Consider the following 22996-nt stretch of genomic DNA (forward strand, 5'->3'; position numbering starts at 1 on the left):
ACAGAGAAAGGCTGGTGTTCAAAAGTCCAGAAATAACACTGGAGACTAGGATATAGCAGAATTCTACTGCCATCTTTTTTTTCTCAACATTTGTGCATCATGAGATAGGCAATGTTATAACTGCAAAATAAACGTCATAAACCTATTTCATTAACTAACCATCAACCTTAAACTTGCTTTTCTAAAAATTGGTTAGATGTGGGATATATTTTAGGAATCATGATTTTGTACCTTGTATCAAATGCTTTATCTATTTCAAACAAACAAGGAAAATTCTCGGAGCTCTATTAACAAATGCTAATTTCTATTGATACAATAATAAATACTATAATTCAACCAAGTTGTAGATGGCATATAAGTACTGTATCTTCAATATATGAAGGAATATCAAGTTATTAGTGATAATTTAGTCATTATTACGAGTTAACATATTTTGTTATTTAAATGACATTCATCCATAATTAGAGAAGCTTTTTGCCTTCTTCAACTATCTGTTTTTAAAGGACTCATATTAGAAAGTTAATAGTTAAAATTTTTCCCCCAAGTTATGCTAAAAGAAGAAAGTAAAATTCAGGTATATAAAAACAAGTAAGTTAAGTTATGGGCAAGTGAAAACCAAAGGACAAATTTTAATGGCATCTCTTCTAAATGTACCAATATATTTTACAGTATACTTTGAAGGATATTACCCAGTAACTTCAAAAAGGAGTAACATCCAATATATTTTATTATTAAAAAATAAATTAAAATCTAAAGAACAGTATTATATACTAGCTACTTTCAAAAACGAAGAGGAAGAAATAAAAGTAATTTGAGATTTAAGGTTAGAAAAGGTAGCAAGCAGAGAATCTAACAATACCTAGATTATTAAGCTAAAAATTTTTCATCAGAACATTTCACAAAAATCAAGACACTGGCAGGAAGGATATGAAATCACTTAATTCTGTCTGTTAATAAAATGGACTATTGGGGCTTCCCTGGTGGCGCAGTGGTTGAGAATCTGCCTGCCGATGCAGAGGACACGGGTTCGAGCCCTGGTCTGGGAAGATCCCACATGCCGCGGAGCAACTAGGCCCGTGAGCCACAACTACTGAGCCTGCGCTTCTGGAGCCTGTGCTCTGCAACAGGAGAGGCCGCGATAATGAGAGGCCCGCGCACCGCGATGAAGAGTGGCCCCCGCTTGCCGCAACTGGAGAAAGCCCTCGCACAGAAACGAAGACCCAACACAGCAAAAATAAATAAATAAATAAATAAATAATTTAAAATGGACTATTCATCTGTTCATAATGAAGTAAACAGAGGAAGGTTTTCATTTAAATTAAAAAAATAAGTTAGAAACTAAAAGGAATCCCATAATGCAAAGGTTTCATTTACTCTGCATTTTTTCAAGCATTCCAGTCTTACTCAGAAATAATACAAGATATCCAAGGGCTTTAAAATCCAAGGCCTTTAATTAGGTTTTCAGTAATGACCATAAATGCCTTCTCAAAACCCCTTTCACTGAAAACAGAAGGCACTAGGCATTACATAACACCCTGAAAGCAGTGATTCCTTCTGATGCTGGTGAAGATACACATTAAATGGCAGGTTTTAGATCTTAATGTCTCCTCCGGGAAAAAAAAAAAGACAGCTCTGAAAATCACACAAAAAATTAAAGTTACCAGTCTTTCTCAGGTTCCCAATGCAATTTTAAGTTATTTTTACAAGAACATAATTTGAAATTAATAGGTAAACCCAGTAAGTATGATATGGTTTTCAACATGTGTTAGGTTTTTTGTTAAGTACAGTAAATATGAAGATACCATTATTATGCTAATTGGCGTCCTTTGCTTCTCTTTAGCTGTGCAAAATAAAGTTGAAATGATACATCCTGTAGTGGTATAATTTAAAAGATCCTTGATATGACACTAACAACTTTCAAACTCTGGTCACAAACTACATATAAATTGTTAGATTATTAAAATACACCTTTTTGAAAAATAATAAGATGACCATTTATACCTAAATAAGGTTTCCCAGGAAGATATGAAATACTTTAGCATATAAAAGTAGTTGTCCCTTTTCCATGAGGACAACTGTTGTTTCACAAAATAACTCATGTGATTCAAGGCAAATGATTTCTTTCAAATGCCACATTCTCTCCATGACTTTGAGGTATGCTTCAAGAGACTTGTATCCATGAGAAAAGGGCACATTTGGATAGAAGACCACAGTTACAAACACCAAGGACCCTTTCTTAGGTCAGGAGTGCCCTTAAGAGTTACATTAACAGAGAACAAGAGATAGCTCCTGAAGCCGTTTCTTTTACAACCTACAACTAAATTTGGATACGTAAAGGGTAATTCAAGACACAGCTATTTACATATGTGCTATGTCATGTGTGCCTATTTTAAACAGTGGCTTCTTCAGGACACTCCTATTCAAACACTAACGAAAGAACCTTATTCTACCAAACCACAATCTTCTATTTTTGGCAAGGTAGTATAGTGTAAACAAAACAAAACAGAAACAAACAAAAACAACAATGACAAAAAACTAGCTATAACAGTGATTGAGGCAAAAGTTCCATGTCAAACAACAGTAGGGAAAGTATTCTGAGAAATATTAATTTTGGGGGAAAAAACCCTACCAAACAAATAATGCTAGAAATCAATCTTATATCGCTCAAATGACTATCACATAAAAGTTTTAAAAATGCCTTTGAAATAAGAATAGTTCAGTGTAAAAACATAGCTGATTATGAGGTTTATAATTAGAATGCCTTTGAAAAACAGACAAGCTAATTAACTTGGGCCCAATTAGCAAAGGGTAAGAGGAAATAAACTCTTCCATAATTAATACTAGACATCTTCTTCCCTTTGGTGAAACTGAGATTAAATTTGAAACTGGTATAGAAAATAATGAAATGAAACCTATATGACAATTGAAAAAAAAAACACCAATGCCACTAATAATGAACACAATGGGAGGCAAAAAACATATTTTTAAGCAATGATTACTCAAAAGAATGCCTTATAAAAAACTACATATCATAATCAAGAAAAAGCTTCAAGACTAGCAGCTGGGCTTTGTGAAACACGTAGGACAACGGAAGGCACTACAAAAGCATTAATCACTCCTAATTACAGTCCGACAGTTCAGTCTTTTCCTTCTTCTTAAGAAGATAGCCAGTGTGAATGTCATTTTTATATCCCCCTGAGTTTTATCATGATTGGGCAGAGAAGCACCAATTTAAAAAAATATCTGCAATGCCAGCACTGCAGTTTGGAATCACTTAAACTGATGGCCCCACAGGTCTCTCATAAGAGCACTTTAGAACATGATTAAAAATATAGAAATGCCTTTCGGTGTTTCAGTATTAAAGTGGAACCACCACAGATATCCATTTCTTTAAAACTAATGCACTAAAAAGGTCTGTTTATACAGTATAGTCTTTCAACCCTGTAGCTAGCATTCACGGTTATTTTCCGCTCCGAGAGATCTTGGGCGTCTGGTTGAAATGTCAGTATGCTTCATGGTGTACAATCCTTTTGGCTGGAAAATCCTGGCAAATATCATGTCATGCCCGTTTTGAGCAGTATGCCTTGTAGGTCCTCTGGCAATGCTAAAATAATTGCATCTATGTGTGTCCGTAACTTTTCCATAGTGTCAGGTTTCACAGGTAAATGCTCTCGATCAGCCTGCAACTATATAAGGAACATTTGGAAGCATTTAAATTACCTTTTGAGGCTGTATTAATACAGTATATTCTCTAAATAAACAGTTTTAATGGTCAAAGATTTGGAAACTTCAGACTGAGACCAGAATTTACAGAATCTATAAAAAAGCAAAGAACATGCCACTTTAACAATACAATTGCTGAGCTCGAAAAAAGACTGTAAATTAATAGATAATATCAACACAGACCATGTGGTATTAAATGTAAGTCACAATGTTTTTTGTAAAGCTCATTAGACTCCATGTAAATAACTAAAAAAATATATGGCTTCATTATGATCTGCTTGAGTGACCAAGTATTTTCAGTCAGATCTACCATCAATTGACCAATCATAAGTCCTCTAATTTAAAAATTTACTTCTGTGATACATCAAAGCTATCACCTCAAATGAGAGCAAAATAACTTCACAGATCTTTGGCTGCTTTGGCTACATACCAGCTTGTTTTTTAGCTTCAATACAAGGTCTACTGTTTCTACTTCTGTGTGTTTCTGGGTCCAGTGAAGTAAGTCCTAGAAGAATAAACAAATCTCAAATCAGTAAATACTCAAAATAATATTCAAATCGTTCTATTTCAATAGGCAAGGCTACTGGGAAGAAAGGATGGGAAGGAAAAGGAGAACAGGGTATTTAACCCAGACATAGCATTATAGTATAATTCTGTACATGATATTCTGACAATGTGAATCAGATACTTTTTGACATTAGCCAGAATGACTGTCTAATATTCGGAAGTAAAACACAATGTAAGAAATTCCTTTCTGGCCCTTTTAGATCAATCAAGAAAAACAAAATTGGAACTTAAGGTACGATACTAACCCCCAACCCCACTAAGTAGTGAGTAATTTATAAGGTACATCAACTAACAAATCAAGATAATTGTGAACATGAATATATTACTGGATACAAACTTTGCATCTTCAAATAAGCTCTTCCTGGGCTTATTTGTGGTTGCCTTCATGGTATTATTTCTCTGAAAACCACAGTCACTGAGAGATTATGATTAGAAAGTTAACACTGAGGCTAGCCCACCTCAAGCTAAACACAAATTGAGACTATCCTTTATATTTTTAAAAGTAGCTTAATTTAAAATAGTCTGCTGACAAATTATAGAATATGAAAAAGTCCAAATACAGGAAAAATGTATTAATAACTGGGAAAGGTGAATAACGCATGGTGGAAAAGATGTTGAGTTAGACTGCTCGGATCTGAATTCTAACTCCATCCACTGGTATGCTAGTAAATATTTAACAACTGGTTCTCAGGAAAAGTTCCTGGTTTATACCATTTGCCAGTTTCTGTGGTGTAATTCTCCCTCTGTAGCTGATTTCAAGGTACCAACCTGAGATCACTGAATACAGAGCTGGGAAGAGATGCACACGGCTGGCTCTTGTGAGCCAGCACAAGTGGGCTCGAGCACACTGCTGGTTCCACTACTTAGCAGTGATGTGATCTGAAGCAAATCACTTAATTTATAATCCTCAAGTGTCTCATAACGCAGATCATAACACACCTACTTCAATGAACTATGAAGATTAAAAGACAGTATCCATTTAAAGCACCTGCACAATCCTTGGCACATAGCACATGATCTGGAAAAGTTAGCTATTACTACTTATAAAGTAGTGGATACGGATATAACCTTTCAGCCTCTATGAATAACTTTATTTTCAATAGTTGTTAATCATCACACAAACACGCTGTTTTCTAACCTCTTCACAAAGAGCTTCCAGATGGAGTGCCTCCAGTTTCTGGGTCATTTCCTTCCTCCGGGTCTTGAACCAACCATCAAAATTTGGAGATTTTAGAAAATGCCTATAAAAATAAATTTTTAAAAAGCCAAGTTTGATTATGACTTAACTTCCTCTCCTCAATACTTTTTCTACCTATAGCTAGGAGAACCATGTGAAACAATGTAATTTTTTTAAAAAAAGAATACGTTGGACTTCCCTGGTGGTCCAGTGGTAAAGAATCTGCCTTCCAATGCAGGGGACGAGGGTTCAATCCCTGGTTAGGGAACTAAGATCCCACGTGCAGCGGGGCAACTAAGCCTGTGTGCCACAACTACTGAGCTTGCACGCCTCAACTAGAGAGCCCACACGCCACAACTACAGATCCCACGCGCTCTGGAGCCCCCGCGCCTCAACTAGAGAAGAGAAAACCCGCACGACACAACTAGAGAGAAGCCCGCACACTGCAATGAAGATCCTGCATGCCGCAACTAAGACGTGACGCAGCCAAAAAATAAAAAAAAAATTAAAAAAAAAAAGAATACGTTTAAGCCCAGTTTTTTGTTTCATTTTTAAATAAAGCTCTATAGAGGGATGAAATAGAAAAAAAAGGACCAACCGGTAAAGTCCAATCCAATCGCCTTTTATTCTAGACGTCAGCTGAGGTCCTGTTTTCTCAAGTGTTTTCATAAATTCTTCTGGAAGGAACTGTCTTAATTGGGGTGGACTCTAGAAAACATGACATACTGTATTTAAAAATTAAAAACGGATATATTCACAGAAGTTAACTGCAGTTAGACAACTCAAATAGGAACTTAACTGAATATATTTATACCTTCCATGGAGAAATGCTTTTCTGCAAAGGCATCAAGCTTGCCACATATCTTTCCTAAGTCCAAGAAAAAAAAGTTAGTCAAAGTTAGGTGTTCTTACCCAGAGAGTCTTCAAAAATGTTTAAACTGACCTACTTAAAAAAAGTGGGCTTCCAAGTTTTTCATCATATGCTCTTTCAATGGACATCAACAACACCATCACTCGTCTCAACAGATACACTAAATTTAGATTGAATTGAGAAGTCAGACTTTCAATAAAAATTTAACTAAATCTCAGATAATCCAAAGAACTACCTATTTTTAATGATAATAATTAACCTTATCGAGTAACTGTGTACCAGAAAATGTACTCAACATTTTACATGCGTGATCTCTTTTAACTCTTCCAACTATCCTTTGTGGCAGGTATTACTGGGAAACTGAGGCTTCAAAAGGCTAAGTAACCTGCCCAAGTTCACACAGCTTGAACTTGAATTCAGGTCTACTTGACTTCAGCCCATGCTCTTAATTAAGCACTACAGTAAAGTTCACTTACTTAAGCAAGCTGATTTAAATGGAACAAAATAAATTGACATCTATAGACTAAGAGAGAATATTTCTTCCCAAAGTATAATAGCAAAGATTTCCAGACTGCCCTCCTATAATATTCTTAGATAGATTACATTAACAACTACACGAGTCTCTCTCTGATGCAGTCTCCAGACTAGGACCACATCATGGTATTGCCTTATACTGTGAGGCGTAACTTTCAGTAATTTAACATGATGTTCACTGAACTTCAAAAAATAACTATATCATCTAGTCATTTATTTCATAAATATTTATTGAGTGCTACCATGTGACAGACTGAGGAAAAGGTAATGAACAAGACAGATAAGGAACTACATCACGGAACTACATTCTCACAGGTATCATATCAAATTGTGCTCAAGAAAATAATATCAGATTTCAAAACGTCTGCTCTTTCCATTATAGTAAATGCAGATGATAATGGCAGCTACCTCATAGAGTTGTTAGGAGAATTAAACAAATTGTTGGTCCCTAGCGCCAGTGCTTGGCAGTCTTAAGAAAGCACCTGCTTAGCTCTGCATAGTGAAGTTCTTCTTCCCAGTGAAATCTATTTAGCCCAGACCATGATCCTAGGGAGTTGCTATTTAATTCTTTAGAAAGTATAATCAGTAAACATGTTTTTTCACCTGCACAGTATCCTGGGAATGTAATATTGGAAGTCTTGGATATGCTCTGCAAGGAATAGGTACTATTGTAGGATCTTGGACTAATAATAGAATCCTAAAATGTTCAACCTCATCTCTACCCCAATGCCTCCTTCAGCCAGTTCAAGCTTTGTCCTGATACCTCAGACGAAATGGAAATATGAGCATACAACATCACTGCTTAAAACCTTCCCATCTGCTTTGGGAACACAATCTGACTTTCTTAGCATGAAATAAAAAGTACCGATCAAAAAATAAATAAATAAATAAATAACATCAGAGAAAGAAGCTCCAGTAGAACCTTTTAAGGTGCAAAATTCAATAATTATATACCATAAAAACTATCTCATTTAAGATTCACAACAAGCCTGAAAAGTTTTTAGGAAAAGTGTAATCAGCCACATTTTACAGATAAAGAAATTGAGGGTCAAAGAAAGGAAGTAACTTACCAAATTACACAATTAATACCAGAACAAAGGATTCAGGTGTCTTGCAAAGGGCTCTATTTTAATCACTACACACATGAGCAAGCAAAACAATTTAAGATAAGGTTTTGGCGGATGAAAAAAACATTCATGTGCCCTTCAACAAATCATTAAATTAAGCAAATACATATGCTAACTTACTAATGGAATGATGAAGCTTTGTGTCAGTTCCAAAAAATAACGTCGGAGAATAACGCTTTGAGCCTCAGAAGGCCGCTTCTGTTGTACACCCTTAAAAGAGGAAAAAAATGAGAACCTACACTCTAGTGTCAGAGAATACAAAACAATGAATGCTTATAGAAGTTTAGCTGATATGTAAATATGTATTTTACTTGATAGGAAAAAAACCCTAGAACTTCATCTTGAAGTAATTTAATGTGAAGTTCACTGTGCAATTTCCTGTAAAAAATCCTTAGAGCAAAATATAAGACATTCATCCCATACTTTAAAATATTAGCTCACAACAAAGACTATTTATTTCATACTTGTTGTATTAATAATATTTACATTTTCCAAAAAATGATAACTATCTTGTTAGGTGCTAAGCTACCTCATAGTACAGTCCACGACTTTCTCACTATAACTCCTAAGTTTTCAGGAAGATTGGCACTAGGTTGGTAGCTGCAGTCCCATATTTCTAGCCCATAATTGCTGCTACATTAGTCTCCTGATTTTCATGAAGCTTTGGTTCAAAGTCCAGAGTCCAGAAAGACCTCTTTTCATATTATTGTACATAAAGCACATGTTGCTTTACTGGATACTGCATACCTGAGTAAGGAAATTTAAATTAATAATATGAGCAAGTAATCACCTTCTGCAATTGTTTCATGATTTCTTCATCTCTATTTAGATATGGCTTATAAGAAGTATAAACTCCTAAGAAGTAAAGAAAAGAAAATAAGGTAAGCAGTATGACCCATTTACCCATATAGTATATGTTTTAAAAATTTATAAAAGTCAATACCAGGTTTAGAATCCAGAGTCTTTAGGTTCTTCAATTTTTTCACTTTAACCTGCTTAGGAATTTCACCTGAAGGAAACATCATAAAGATTCTTATAGTTATTTGAATTTCACATATCACAAAACTGGAATTTTCTAAGACTGATAATCCACTAACTGTTATTTACTTAGTCAGGGATGTTGTAGCTAAGGTATTCTTAACATCAATGAATGTTTAAGAGTTTATTCCTAGTACTTTAAAACTGGATAAAGGGAACACTGGGCTATATAACAGCATTACAGAAACAATTGTGTAAATTATATAAAATGCATATTTGATCTTTCATTAATATCTATCATTACTTTAAAATTTCCCTTTTTGTCACTCAACTTAAAATTTAAAATCTCTGTGCTAAATATATGAAACATGAATAAGATACCATTTTGAATATGATGCCAAATATAATACCATTTAAGAGTAAAGAGAATTGAAAGCAACTCCTAAGTTAGCATGCAGATGTAGTATTCAAAGATTTTTTTTCTGGTACCACCCCAAATTCTGCTTTTGCAGTGTAGAAACACTGCCACCAGGTGGTGATAGTGGAAGCCACAACCACAGGCCTGAGCCACAGGTGGGCTGGACTCTGGACTCCTAAGCAGGGGTGCTGTGTTGCACAAAGGAGTATGAAGTAAAAGAGAGAAAAGACTACAGGATGAAATGTATGCGTTGTTGAATACTGCTCCTGGGTAGAAAGAAAATCTGAAGACATGTGCAGCAAGGAAAGAGAAGAAAGTGAGCTACTGTAGCTCTGTGGAGGAGATTAAAAACAAGAGGCTTTGGGGACAGACGGAGAAACAACAGGAAAGAGTCCAGAAACACTCAGGTTTCTAGAATGTTTCTGATTTATTAGCTCACAGTTTTTACTTTGTCAGCTTATTCTATATATTCCCACATACTAATTCTTTTTTTTTTGGCTGCGTTGGGTCTTCGTTGCTGCACGCAGGCTTTCTCTAGTTGAGGCGAGTGGGGGCTGCTCTTTGTTGTGGTGCACGGGCTTCTTATTGTGGTGGCTTCTCTTCTTGAGGAGCAGGGGCTCTAGGTGCACGGGCTTCAGTAGTTGTGGCGCGCGGGCTCAGTAGTTGTGGTGCATGGGCTCTAGGCACGTGGGCTTAGTAGTCGTGGCTCGCGGGCTTTAGAGCACAGGCTCAGTAGTTGTGCTGCACGGGCTCTAGGCACGTGGGCTCAGTAATTGTGGCTCCCAGGCTCTAGAGCACAGGCTCGGTAGTCGTGGCGCACGGGCTTAGTTGCTCCGCGGCATGTGGGATCTTCCCAGAACAGGTATCGAACCCGGGCCCCCTGCATTGGCAGGCGGATTCTTAACCACTGCGCCACCAGGGAAGTCCCCCACATACTAATTCTTATGAGAATGTCTCTCATCTTGAATGTTATCTCGCGGTTTTGCTTTCCAGAGTTCAGAGTAGCTTTTCGTCAGAAGATTTGTAAAACTTTTTTTTCTTAAAGTGCAGAATTAATACATATTTAACTATACAGATAACTAAATTCAAATCACTTATCTGCCTCTGACTCTAAGAACCCAAAGAACATCACATGTCAGAACCACCAACGTTTTGAATAAGTCTAAATATTTCTGTGCCTACTTTCTGTTTCCTTCTGCTCTAGATCACAAAGGACTTGCAACTCCTGTATCCACCAATGCCATTTATTATATATTATTTCCTGAAATTCACTGTGCAGAAGAACCAAATATCAGGGAGGAGAATAATTCAGCAGTAGGTTTCATATATTCTTTACATTCAATAAGTTCTAGGTAATAATGAAGATATAAGGTGATCCATATCAGCTTTTTTTAAAAGGCAAAGACAAGAATACTACCTGCGCAGCAATCTTCACTCACACAATTCCCCTCTGATTCAAGGGACCTCATCGGGTGTAAGCTGCATACTGAACTCTAACCCTAGCCACCGTAATTCTTACACTGTAGTATATAATAGACATAAAGAAAACTAGTCATAAAGATACATTGTCTATTGCCAAAAAAAGTTAAATGGTATTTGTCAAATACATCTGGAAAATAAAATAAGAATGCCAGAAAATGAACTGAAGTCCTACAATTACAGATGTTTAATTAAAAAATACTTATTCAATGTCTGTTATGTACATACACATTAAGAGAGGGGTTTAACATTATTAAATTAATAATGTTCTGCACCTCTGCACATTTGCATAAGAATCTTCTACATTTAGGTCAAATGTTTTACCTTTGATTAAATCATCAAACCCAATTTCTGGTTAGAAATTCAGTTTACAATGTGATCCAATATACACTAGTAGAATTACTTTCTCTTTGAGGAATACTTGTTCAGTACCATTATCCTAGCATTACATTTCTTCATTTAATAGGATCTGGGTGAACTAAAACTAGGTATAACCCATAAGAAGTAATCCCTTTATAGCACGAGGAATGATCCCTCTGCAGGGTCAAAACTATGTATATGTTTCTAATAAAGCTACGAACTTCTGGGCCCAGGAGAGCAAAATCTCAGTTCTGCTATGCCTTCCCTGCTGGTCCTACAGAACATACTTTTTCTGCAGTTTTACTGACCCTCTCAGATAGTCTTGAATTTTCAAAGCCAGGATCTTAGGCAGAGCTGTTGTGTTTCCTAACTTGTGTAGTATATGCAGTGGTCCTAGTCTTGAGATCAATGGGCAGAAAAGAAATATATCCCAAGATATATGCCCAGTACTCATAAATTAAAAGACAAATGGATTTTCATGAATGTGATACCAAAAACAGAGACAATAAAAGAAAATATTGATAAACTGGACTTCATCAAAATTAAAAACTTCTGCGCATCAAAGGATACTATCAAGAGAATGAAAAGACAACCCACAGGAGAATATATTTACAAAGCATACATCTAATAAGGCATTAGTATCCAGAATATAAAGAACTACAACTCAACAAAAAAACCAACCCAATTAAAAAACAGGCAAAGTGGACTTCCCTGGTGGCGCAGTGGTTAAGAATCTGCCTGCCGGGCTTCCCTGGTGGCGCAGTGGTTGAGAGTCTGCCTGCCAATGCAGGTGACCCGGGTTCGAGCCCTGGTCTGGGAAGATCCCACATGCCACGGAGCAACTGGGCCCGTGAGCCACAATTGCTGAGCCTGCGCGTCTGGAGCCTGTGCTCCGCAACAAGAGAGGCCGCGATGGTGAGAGGCCTGCGCACCGCGATGAGGAGTGGTCCCCACTTGCCGCAACTGGAGAAAGCCCTCGCACAGAAACGAAGACTCAACACAGTCATAAATAAATAAATAAATAAATAAAAGAATGTGAATTTCTAAAAAAAAAAAAGAATCTGCCTGCCAATGCAGGGGACACGGGTTCGATCCCTGGTCCGGGAAGATCCCACATGCCGCAGAGCAACTAAGCCTGTACGCCACAACCGGCTGAGCCTGCGCTCTGGAGCCCACGAGCCACAACTACTGAGCCCACGTGCCACAACTACTGAAGCCCGCGAGCCTAGAGCCCGTGCTCCACAGCAAGAGAAACCACAGCAATGAGAAGCCTGCGTACCGCAATGAAGAGTAGCTCCCGCTCACCACAACTAGAGAAAGCCCATGCGCAGCAATGAAGACCCAACAGAGCCAAAAATAAATAAATTAATTAAAAAAAACAAAAAAAACGGGAAAAGGACTTGGAAAGACATTTCCCCAAAGGAGACATAGAAATGGCCAATGAGCACATGAAAAGATGCTCAACATTACTAATCATTAGGGAAATGTAAATCAAAACTACAATAAGATACCACCTCACACCCATTAGGCTACTATCAAGAAAACAGAAAATAACAAGTGTTGGTGAGGATGTGGAGAAATTGATACCCTGTGCACCACTGGTGAGAATGTAAAATGAAAACAGTACAGCAGTTCCTCAAAAAATTAAACATGATGACTATATGGTCCAGCAATTCCACTTTTAGGTATACAGTTGACCCTTGAACAACATGGGTTTGAACTGCCCGGGTCCACTTATACACGGATTTTTTTCTTTTTTTGATGAATATATACAGTACTACAAGATTTGCAGTTGGCTGAATCCACAGATGTGGAACTGTGGATACAAAGGGCCAACTATGGGAGTTGAACATCCTCGGATTTTGGTATCTGTGGCAGGTCTTGGATCCAATCCCCTGTTGATACCAAGGGATGACTATATACCCAAAAGAAGTGAAAGCAGGGACTGGAGATATTTGTACACCCATGTTCACAGTATTATTCACATAGCTAAAAGATGGAAACAAGCCAAGTATCCATCAACAGACTAATGGATAAGCAAGATGTGGTATATATATATGATGGAATATTTTTCAGCCTTAAAAAAGAAGGAAATTTTGACACATACTACAACATGGATGAACCTTGAGGACATTATGCTCAGTGAAATAAGCCAGTCACAAAAGGACAAGTAGGTAGAATTCCACTTACATGAGATACCCAGAGTAGTCAGATTCACAGATACAGAAAGTAGAATGGTAGTTGCCAAGGGTGGGGGGCGGGGCGATGTGGAATGAATAGGGAGCTACTGTGCAATAGAGTTTCAGTTCTGCAAAATGAAAAGAGTTCTGTGGGTAGATGGTGGTGACGGCAGCACAACCATGTCAATGTACTTACTGCCACTGAACTGTACACTTAAAAAATGATTAAGATGGTAAATTTTATGTTATGTATATTTTACCACAGCTTTTTAAAAAAAGGAATAAAATTCTAATACATGCTACAGCATGGATGAATCTTGAAAATGTTATGCTAAGTGAAATAAGCCAGACACTAGAGGAGAGATACTGTATGATTCATAGAAACAGAAATTAGAATAGAGTTTACTAGGGGCTGGGAGATGAGAGGAATGAAGAGTTATTGTTTCATGGCTACAGATCTTCTGTTTGAGATGATGCAAAGTTCTGGAAATGGATAGGGGTGACGGTTGCACAACACTGTTAATGTACTTAATGCCACTGAATTGTACACTTCAAAATTGTTAGAATGGTAAATTTTATGTTATATATATTTTGCTATAATAAAAAAATTTTAAGATAAGTGGGAAAAAGTATCATAAACATACTAAACTTAATGAAATTTTGCACGTCTGTTAAGACCTATGCTCAAACGACACCAGCCAGTCCCAGAAATAGGTACTATAGTCTTGCTCAAAATTATTTAAACACCCCTGGTGTCATTGTTCACAACGTATCACCTCTACTAACTGAACAAGGACCAAACTGAGGACATTGACACTCTCTACCATCCACTCCTCAATGACCACTAAGGATCTATAAAACATAATGTTTCCATACAACATCATCACTCTCCTATAGAAAAAGTGATATCTTTTTCTATATGATATGGTCCAAATACTCTGGTGACAGAAATAATCAGAGGGAACACAGCATCTCATCCCTAAAATAGGCTGCTTAAAATAAAGTGTAATTAATATTCCATATATGCCCTTATGCCCATTCTGAAAAATAAACTCAAGAAGTGTCCCCTCCCCTCCCTTGGTCCTAGGTCCTACTTTTAAATGGTAACTTCACCTGTCTGAAGAGGATTCTCAGAGCAGCAAAAATATTAGCTGTCAAGACATCACAAGAAAAGAATACCCCTCATGGATAAAGATGTAAAAATCCTCAAAAAAATTAGCAAACTAATAATAATAATAATAATAATAAAGGACTATACACCATAACCAAAAGGGATTTATTTAAGGAATGTAAGGTTGGTTTAACATAAAAAATCAATTAATTTAGTATACTGTATTAATAAAGGACAAAAAGTACACGATGATCTCCACAGATACAGAAAAAGCATTTAACAAAATTCAACACCAATTCATTATAATCTTTTTCAACAAACTAGGAACAGAGGGCTACTTCCTCAACTTGATAAAGGACATCTATGGAAAACCTACATCTAACATCATAATTAGTCCTGTATATTGAAAACTACAAAACATTGCTGAGAAAAAATTAGAGAAGATCTAAACAATGGAGAGACATTCCAAGTTCCTGGAATGGAAGACTCAGTATTTTTAAGATGGCAATTCTCCTCCAAACTGATTACATATTCCCTATGTAATCAACACAATCCCTAACAAAATCCCAGTTAGCTTTTTTGTTTTCTGCTCAGTTGGCAAAAATTGGCAAAGTAATCCTAAAATTTATAATGGAAATGCAAAACACCCAGAATAGCCAAAACTATTTTGAAAAAGAACAATAAAGCTGGAAGACATATTTCCTGATTTCAAAACTTACTATAAAATTACAGTAATCAAGAGGTTGTACTGGTATAAAGATAAGACATATAGATCAATGCAACAGAAACAAGAGTCCAGAAATAAACCCTTATGTTTATGGCCAACTGATTTTCCAAAAAGGTATCAGTGCAATTCAATGGCAAAAGGATAGTTTTTTCAACAAATGATGCTAAGACAACTGGATATCAACATGCAAAAAAAGATGATTTTATACCCTTACCCCACATCATAAACAAAAATTAACTCCAAGTGGCTCCTAAATGTAAGTGCTAACACAACAAAATTTTTAGAAGAAAATCTTTGTGACCTTGAGTTAGGCAACAAGTTTTTAGATAAACATCAAAAGCCTAATTCATAAAATTAAAAAATTGATAAACTAGACTTCATCAAAATTAAGTACTTTTGCACTTCAAAAGACGTCCTTAAGAAAACAAAAAAGAGGGCTTCCATGGTGGCGCAGTGGTTAAGAGTCCGCCTGCCAATGCAGGGGACACGGGTTCGAGCCCTGGTCCGGGAGGGTCCCACATGCTGCAGAGCAGCTAAGCCCGTGCACCACAACTACTGAAGCCCGCACACCTAGAGCCTGTGCTCTGCAACAAGAGAAGCCACCACAATGAGAAGCCCGCACGCCGCAACAAAGAGTAGCCCCCGCTCCCTGTAACTAAAGAAAGCCCACATGCAGCAACAAAGACCCAATGCAGCCAAAAATTAATTAATTAATTAATTTTAAAAAAACAAAAGAGAAGTCAAATACTGTGAGAAAATATCTGCAAATCATATATCTGAAAACAAACGTGTGTCCAAAACAAAGACCTCTTACAACAAAATAAGAAGACAACCTAATTTTAAAATGGACAAAAGATTTAAATCAACATTTCATAAAAGAAGATACACAAATGACTAATAAGTAGACGAAAAGATGCTCAACATCATTAGTCACTAAGAAAAAGCAAATTAAAACCAGCATTTTAAACCCACTAGAATGGTTATAATGAAAAAAAGAGACCATATCAAATGTTGGCAGGGACGTGAGGAAACAGGAACCCTCATACACTGCTGGTAAGAATGTAAAATAGTGGGTCACTTCGGAAAACAGTTTGGCAGTTTCTTAAAAAGTTAAACAGACTTATCAACCCATGCTACTTTACCAGTGATCTTTGCAAAAGTTCCTCTACTTACATCCCCAACAGAAAGCCTTTTCTTATTGGAAAAAGACAATAAACAGTAGTCTACTATATTACGATTAATCAAATAGTCTAGATTAATAGGAAAAAACCAAGAAAGTAAATGTCAAGATTAAATTAAGATTAAAAAAAAAACCTTTCCATATCTTCTCATAGATGAGACTCCAGTGACTGCTGTGCTCTGAATTATCAGACAGAACACTAATGAAATGGCAAGGGACCATGACATTTACAGAGTGCCATAAATCAGATACTGTGTTCAATCCTCCCAGCAGACAAAGAATTGCAGGCTTAAAGAGGCTGTTCTGCCTAAGGTCACACAGATCTGACAGCCAAGGTAAAGCCCTTTGCCCTTTCCTCTATTTCATAAGGTTTCTAAGGATTTCAGTCTAAGATTGAGTCTAATATTTGTAAATAATATGATTTAAAATGTTATTCCCTAATATGTCATCTAGATTTATTTACATACCAGAAGGGATATTTTATAAAATAATCATATTAAATAATGTCTTAAATATAATACCCATGTACACCAAAGGAAAAGTCTTTAAAAGTAACATATCATAAAGTTATTAGAAATATTTTAGATAGCTCACGTCTCAACTATTTCCATGGAAAATTCAGGAATGTCCAGTGAGAAAATGTCAGAGGTACCATTAAATTGTCATCCAGGTTAACAAAATTGCCAACTTCAGAATTCATTTACTCATTTAGTAAACATTCATTAAACAGCTACCATGAACAAGGTACTACATGTCTTTTTTCAAGGAAAGCACAGCCTTTTGACCACTTCCTTAATCAATACCAGTGCCACAGAATGTGTAATTCTTGTTTGGAGTCCTAGTTGAGAATTTTGTGTTAAATTGATTAATTCGAACTTTCTATAAGGTTTTATTCAAGCAGTGTTGGAAAATCCTGTTTAATTGGGCTTATACATATACAAAAAGTAGCTCAAATTTTTGAGGTTTCATGAAACCTCAAAATAATTCAATGTTTAAAACACTGTAGGTGCATTTTTTTGGTAGGTGGACACGATGGGTTATACAAATAAGAATCTGTATATTTTAGTTGGAAGTTATGCTCTTCTTCAAAGGCTTTTATTCAAGTTGCCTCAAAGAAGGTTGCCATCAACATAATTAAAAAGTAACGAAGCAGTGAAAACAAAGAGGAAGAAATAAACCTGCTCATCCACCTTACATACTAAAACGAGAACACCAAGTTTATACTTTACCTGCAGGTTTAAGGTCTCCTATCCGAATAATGTGTGGCCAGTGCTGGAGTGTTTTTGCAAAAAAAGGGTTGGTTACTCCTAATATGACTGAGGGCCTACATTAAAACAAAACAAAACAAAACCAAAGTGAGGAAAAAATGAATGTTCCATCAGTTTACAATTTATTTTGAGTGAACTACTGTTTACTCGAAGATTACTAAGATAATCTTTTCCTTCATTGGTACCACATATCAACTACATTCCAGGCACCATTTATAGCACTAGGTATATAAAGATGAAAAGACACGGTCTTTCTAAAAGCACACAGGAAAAGGGGTATACATAACCAATTATGATACCAGAAATTAGAATACAGTGAAGGTGGTATAAAATGTACAATTATTAAAAAGGAGAAACTATGTCTACCAGGGGATTAAAGGACAGCCTCACCAAAGAGATGACATTTGCACAAAGATATGAAAGATGAATAGGAGGTTTTTTTTGAAGGACAGTTGATATATAACATGATATAAGTTATGAACAGGAGTCTTTTGCCAGGTGGATAATGGAAGAAAATGTGATGCAGGAGAATGAATAGTATGTGCAAAGCAATGAAGTGAGATCACGGTCTGTTTGTAAAACTACATATAGTTCAGCGTTCAAAGAGCACAAAGAAGGAAGAATGAATAGTCAGAAATGAAAGCAGATGGGCAGATGCTGGCCAGATCATTCAGTACCAACTTAATATGCTATGAAATTCAGATGTTATCTTGTAGGCAAACAGAAGCTACTAGAGAACTGAGTGGAGGAATGCTACATGAACAAAAATGTACTTACTAGGAAGATCACTCTGGGGGAAATTTGGAAGATGCTCTGCAAAAAGGGGAAGAGGTTTGGGGAAAGCAACAGCAAATACGAGAAAAACTGGAGGTAGTAAGCCTAGGAAGAGAGCTCTGGAAAGAAGATAACAAATGTTATGAGAGATATTTTAGGATGTTGAATTGACAGAATTTGGTAAAACTTCACATGGAGCACATTAAGAACAAGAAATTTATGACAATTTAGGTTTTTGATAACTAAGTGAAAAGAAGCACCATTCATGAAGTAGGAAGAGGCATGGAACTCGGGAAGAAAAGAAGGAAACAAAAAGAATTCAGTTTGAACATGTTTAGTTTTGGGTGCCATTAAGATGTCCAGGTGGCAATACGATAAAAAAACAACAACAAAAACCTGGACAGAGGTCGAGACCTTGCAAAGATTTGAACTAGGAAGATAAATTTCAGTCATCAGTATACAGGTGTTAAGAGAGACTGTGGTGTGGGTACAGATAAGACTGTACAGAAAGAAATATCAGTCTGAAATCAGAACCCAGAACACAATACTGGAGAACACCAACATTTAAGGGGTTGGCAGAGAAAAAGAAGTCTGCACAGGAGACTGAGATGCACCACCAGACAGCCAGGTGAGACGGTACCAAAGATTAAAATGTTTTCAACGTCAATAGAGTGTTACAAGAAAGGGAAGGCAGGAAAAACAGGGCAATAATGTGCCCACAGGTTCAAGGCAGTGAGAAAGGTCTTGATGACTTTGACAAGAACTTCAGAGGAGATGAAGAAATCAACCTGCAATGAACTGAGAAGCAACCAGGAAACCAAGAAGTGGAGAGGGTAAATGGAAATTTTTGTTGTTATTCTAGAAACTTAGCTATGAAAAGAAGGTGAACAACAGAGCAGGAACTAAAGGGGAAAGGTAAGATATTTTTTCCCCTTTTACAGATTGGGAAGAATTTTTATATGTTTATATGCTGATTCAATGAAGAGGGGGAAGGAAAAGGAAGTTATAGAGCAAGAAGAGATAACTGATGCTATAAGGGGTCCTGAAGTAAAGAACGAAGATAGAAGTAAAAGTAGTCAGATAGTTATTATATTAGAGGAATTAGCTATTAATTAGTGGAAGACAATATAGCTTCCACTAACAAATAAGATCATTCAAAGAAAATAGGATAATGACTCTTGAAATGTGAAATTATTACCAGCAGCTCCTCAAAACTTCCTTTATAAAATCAATCTGCCAATAAGTTCAAAATTTAAACTTTTCAATTATTACCAAAAATAATTCTACATAATTTGGTTATAAAGGTAATACTTGGTCAATAAAAGTTATTTTGTTTACTCACGGGGCTTGAGTACGGGTGGTATATTCTTTGAATTCACTATCATGAATAGTGAAATAAGGTCGGAAATCACTGAAGTACTTTAATGGAGAAATACAGCTGTAGAGCAAGAATAACATGTAAAACAAAGGACAGAAATTAAAGGCCCTACTCAATAACTATAAAACATCTATACACAGAGTTTACCCCAGTGGGATCATTTATCTATAACTCATTTCAGGAAACTAGAAAGACAAATGGAAAAATGTAATGTCGATGGCATACCAAAAACACACTGGATTTGGGGCAGAAGACGGGGTGAAATTCTGGCTCTATCATTCATTAGCTACATGCCTTTTACTAGACACTGACCATTCACGCAACTGATTTTTATCAGGTGCTAACTTTATGTAAGTGAATGAATGTGCTTATTGCCCAGAAAAACAAAAACATGGAATCTGAATTAATTTTCTCATCAATAAATGGTGCTATAATGAGCACTACCTTCTTACAGGATTATTGTGTAGATCAATGCAATGAGTGTGCAAACATATCACAGGTGGTAAACTGTTGCAACTATCACCATGAGGAACCAAATATACTCACTTAACAAGTGCCAATACAGTCTCTGACGACTCTGATGGTGACGGTGCCATGACCACGAGGGGCTCACCCAACAGCACCAGCTCCCAAAGCATCTGACTATGAAGGAAAACTGGGCAGAAACACCTGAAAGGTGTTTACGCAGCAGAGACACTGTTATTTATCCATCCCTGGTTTTTTTAAGTTCCCATATAATCATTCTAAAAACTTCACATTGATACAATTCTTCCAGCTATGTGTACCTTGACCTGATACACAAATTCATTTAGAATATGGTGATGCGGACTTCCCTGGTGGCGCAGTGGTTAAGAATCCACCTGCCGGGCTTCCCTGGTGGCGCAGTGGTTAAGAATCCGCCTCCCAATGCAGGGGACACGGGTTCGAGCCCTGGTCCGGGAAGATCCCACATGCCGCGGAGCAACTAAGCCCGTGCTCCACAATTACTGAGCCTGCGCTCTAGAGCCCGTGAACCACAACTACTGTAAGCCCGCGCGCCTACAGCCCGAGCTCCGCAACGAGAAGCCACTGCAACGAGAAGCCCGTGCACTGCAACGAAGAGTAGTCCCCGCTCACTGCAACTAGACAAAGCCCACGTACAGCAACGAAGAACCAATGCAGCCAAAAAAAAAAAGAATATGGTGATGCACATAGATATAAGTTCCTTTTATCCACACAAAAATATATAGCAATTTTACTTGTTCCAAGTTTTACAAAATTAAATATATTGACACACAGAATGGCTAACAAATGATAAAAGCATATAACATAATTATTAAACTATTGTACCATACAGCACATCTAGTTTATCAATATTGCTGTTCCATTTGAATTTCTATTTTGAAGGAAACCAGAAAAATTAATTTTCCAAAGGATGTTTACTGGATGTACTTAATTTCAAAGCCAATGCTTTCAATATTAAAGAATGAGGAAAACAAATCACAAGGAGGTGTTCTAACGCCAAACAACAGAATGCTTTCCTAAGCAGATCCTCCCCCTACAGAAATGTTGCATATTTTTACAGTAGCCCTGGAATTAGGCAGAAGCCTATAGGACAAAACTCCGGTACATTACCTAGCCTAAGTTAATTTGATAACTTTTACTTATTTAGTAATTTCCTCCTAGTAGGGTCAAAATTTTTCCTAGTAGATTAGAGGGAAAAAAAAACTACATTATCTATTTATAAAAATCATAACCAAAGGACTTCCCTGGTGGCACAGTGGTTAAGACTCCACGCTACCAATGCAGGGGGCCCGGGTTCAATCCCTGGTCAGGGAACTAGATCCCACATGCGTGCTGCAACTAAGAGTTCACACGCCACAACTAAGGAGCTGGCAAGCTGCAACTAAGGAGCTTGCTGGCCGCAACTAAGGAGCACACGTGCCACAGCTAAGGAGGCCGCCTGCTCCAACTAAGATCCGGTGCAACCAAATAAATAAAGTAAATGTTAAAAAAAAAAAAGTAACCAATCTACCTACCTGAAAACATACACATACAAGAAAGAAAAAGAAAAAAATACAAGTTAACTTCTAAGTGTAAAAATATGAAACAAATTTGTGAGATGGAAATTAGGGAAAGTTCATTTTAACTATTCAAAGGCAAGAAGAGAAATGTGAAGGAAGGGCAAAAAACCAAAAATAAAAACAATAAACAGTTCAAGGATAAGGCAAAGGAGCTCTTCTTCCTCCTTCCTTCCTAAACAATTCAATCCTACAGCAAAACCCAGTGCATGGTAGGCATCTCTGCCTGGAGGGAAAGAGAGCCCTGTTGGCCTGAAGAGCGTATCAGGGCTTGTGTGAGATAAGGCAGACATCCATGTGGAGGGGGTGGCTTGTCGTCGGGGTGTTGGAACCCTAATGTAGTGAGAAAGGTGTGCATGTGTGGAGGTGATCTGATTTGGGGTGACAGAGCCCAGGAATTGTGAGGGGCATGGAGGGGCAGCAGGTGCAGAGGGTCAGAGCCAGAGTGGGTTGAGGAGGTTGTCCAGGGTGGGGTGTCAGAGCAGAGGAATGAGGGTGAACGTATGGAGGCGTGGCCTGCAGTAAGGTGTAGAAGCACAAGTAGGGAAAGGAGGGATCCATGTGGGGGCTGGCTTGGCATTGGGAGTCAGAGCACAACAGGGTGAGGATGGCATCCACATAGAGAGGTGGCCTAACGTGGGGTATAGAAGCCGACTGGGGCAAGAGGGGAACCACGTGGGGGGTCAATCAGGCATGGAGCAGGGCCTAAGCAGGGTAAGGAGGGTGTTCATGAAGAAGAGCAGCCAGGTGGGCAGTGTCAGAGCCCAAGAAGGATAAGAAAGGCATTTGCTCAGAGGAGAAGGTTGCAGCAGAGACGAGAGATTGGTTACTAACATGGGACCGATCAAATAATTAAATGAATCAAGGATAACAGGATGTAGCTCCTCTGTCAGAGAAAAGAAATACAAATATGAAAAGGGAAAAAAGTAGAGTGAACCCTGCCATGCTGCACTGGAATTAGGGGTATTGGTGTGACTTTATAGTTTTCAATATATATGGATATAGAAATAAATATGTATGTAAAAGTGTTTACTATATTTGAGTGTGTATGTATACATGCATTTACAGATACATATTTTCCTTA

General features: G+C 37.2%; 1 protein-coding gene across 8 annotated transcripts in view; it reads right to left on the reverse strand.

The window, feature by feature from the left end:
* Positions 1-1432: 1432 nt before the first annotated feature.
* DENND6A (DENN domain containing 6A) overlaps positions 1433-22996 on the reverse strand; it is a 54661-nt gene continuing 33097 nt past the window's right edge. For 6 of the 8 annotated variants that reach the window (XM_036868806.1, XM_036868805.1, XM_036868808.1 and 3 more), the window contains 11 exons: positions 20399-20521; positions 19817-19912; positions 17662-17756; positions 8943-9008; positions 8790-8854; positions 8120-8209; positions 6282-6335; positions 6066-6175; positions 5429-5531; positions 4154-4228; positions 1433-3686 (listed from right to left, as the gene is read on the reverse strand). In XM_036868806.1, coding sequence (XP_036724701.1) covers positions 3555-3686; positions 4154-4228; positions 5429-5531; positions 6066-6175; positions 6282-6335; positions 8120-8209; positions 8790-8854; positions 8943-9008; positions 17662-17756; positions 19817-19912; positions 20399-20521 — 1009 coding nt within the window. In that variant the 3' untranslated portion in view covers positions 1433-3554. Of the gene's footprint in view, positions 3687-3720; positions 3817-4153; positions 4229-5428; positions 5532-6065; positions 6176-6281; positions 6336-8119; positions 8210-8789; positions 8855-8942; positions 9009-17661; positions 17757-19816; positions 19913-20398; positions 20522-22996 lie in introns of all 8 variants that reach the window. The other 2 variants (XR_005021842.1, XM_036868807.1) reach the window with 2 other exon arrangements.

This window comes from Balaenoptera musculus, chromosome 11 (genome assembly GCF_009873245.2).
Source record: "Balaenoptera musculus isolate JJ_BM4_2016_0621 chromosome 11, mBalMus1.pri.v3, whole genome shotgun sequence".
In the NCBI taxonomy this organism is placed as follows: domain Eukaryota; kingdom Metazoa; phylum Chordata; class Mammalia; order Artiodactyla; family Balaenopteridae; genus Balaenoptera; species Balaenoptera musculus.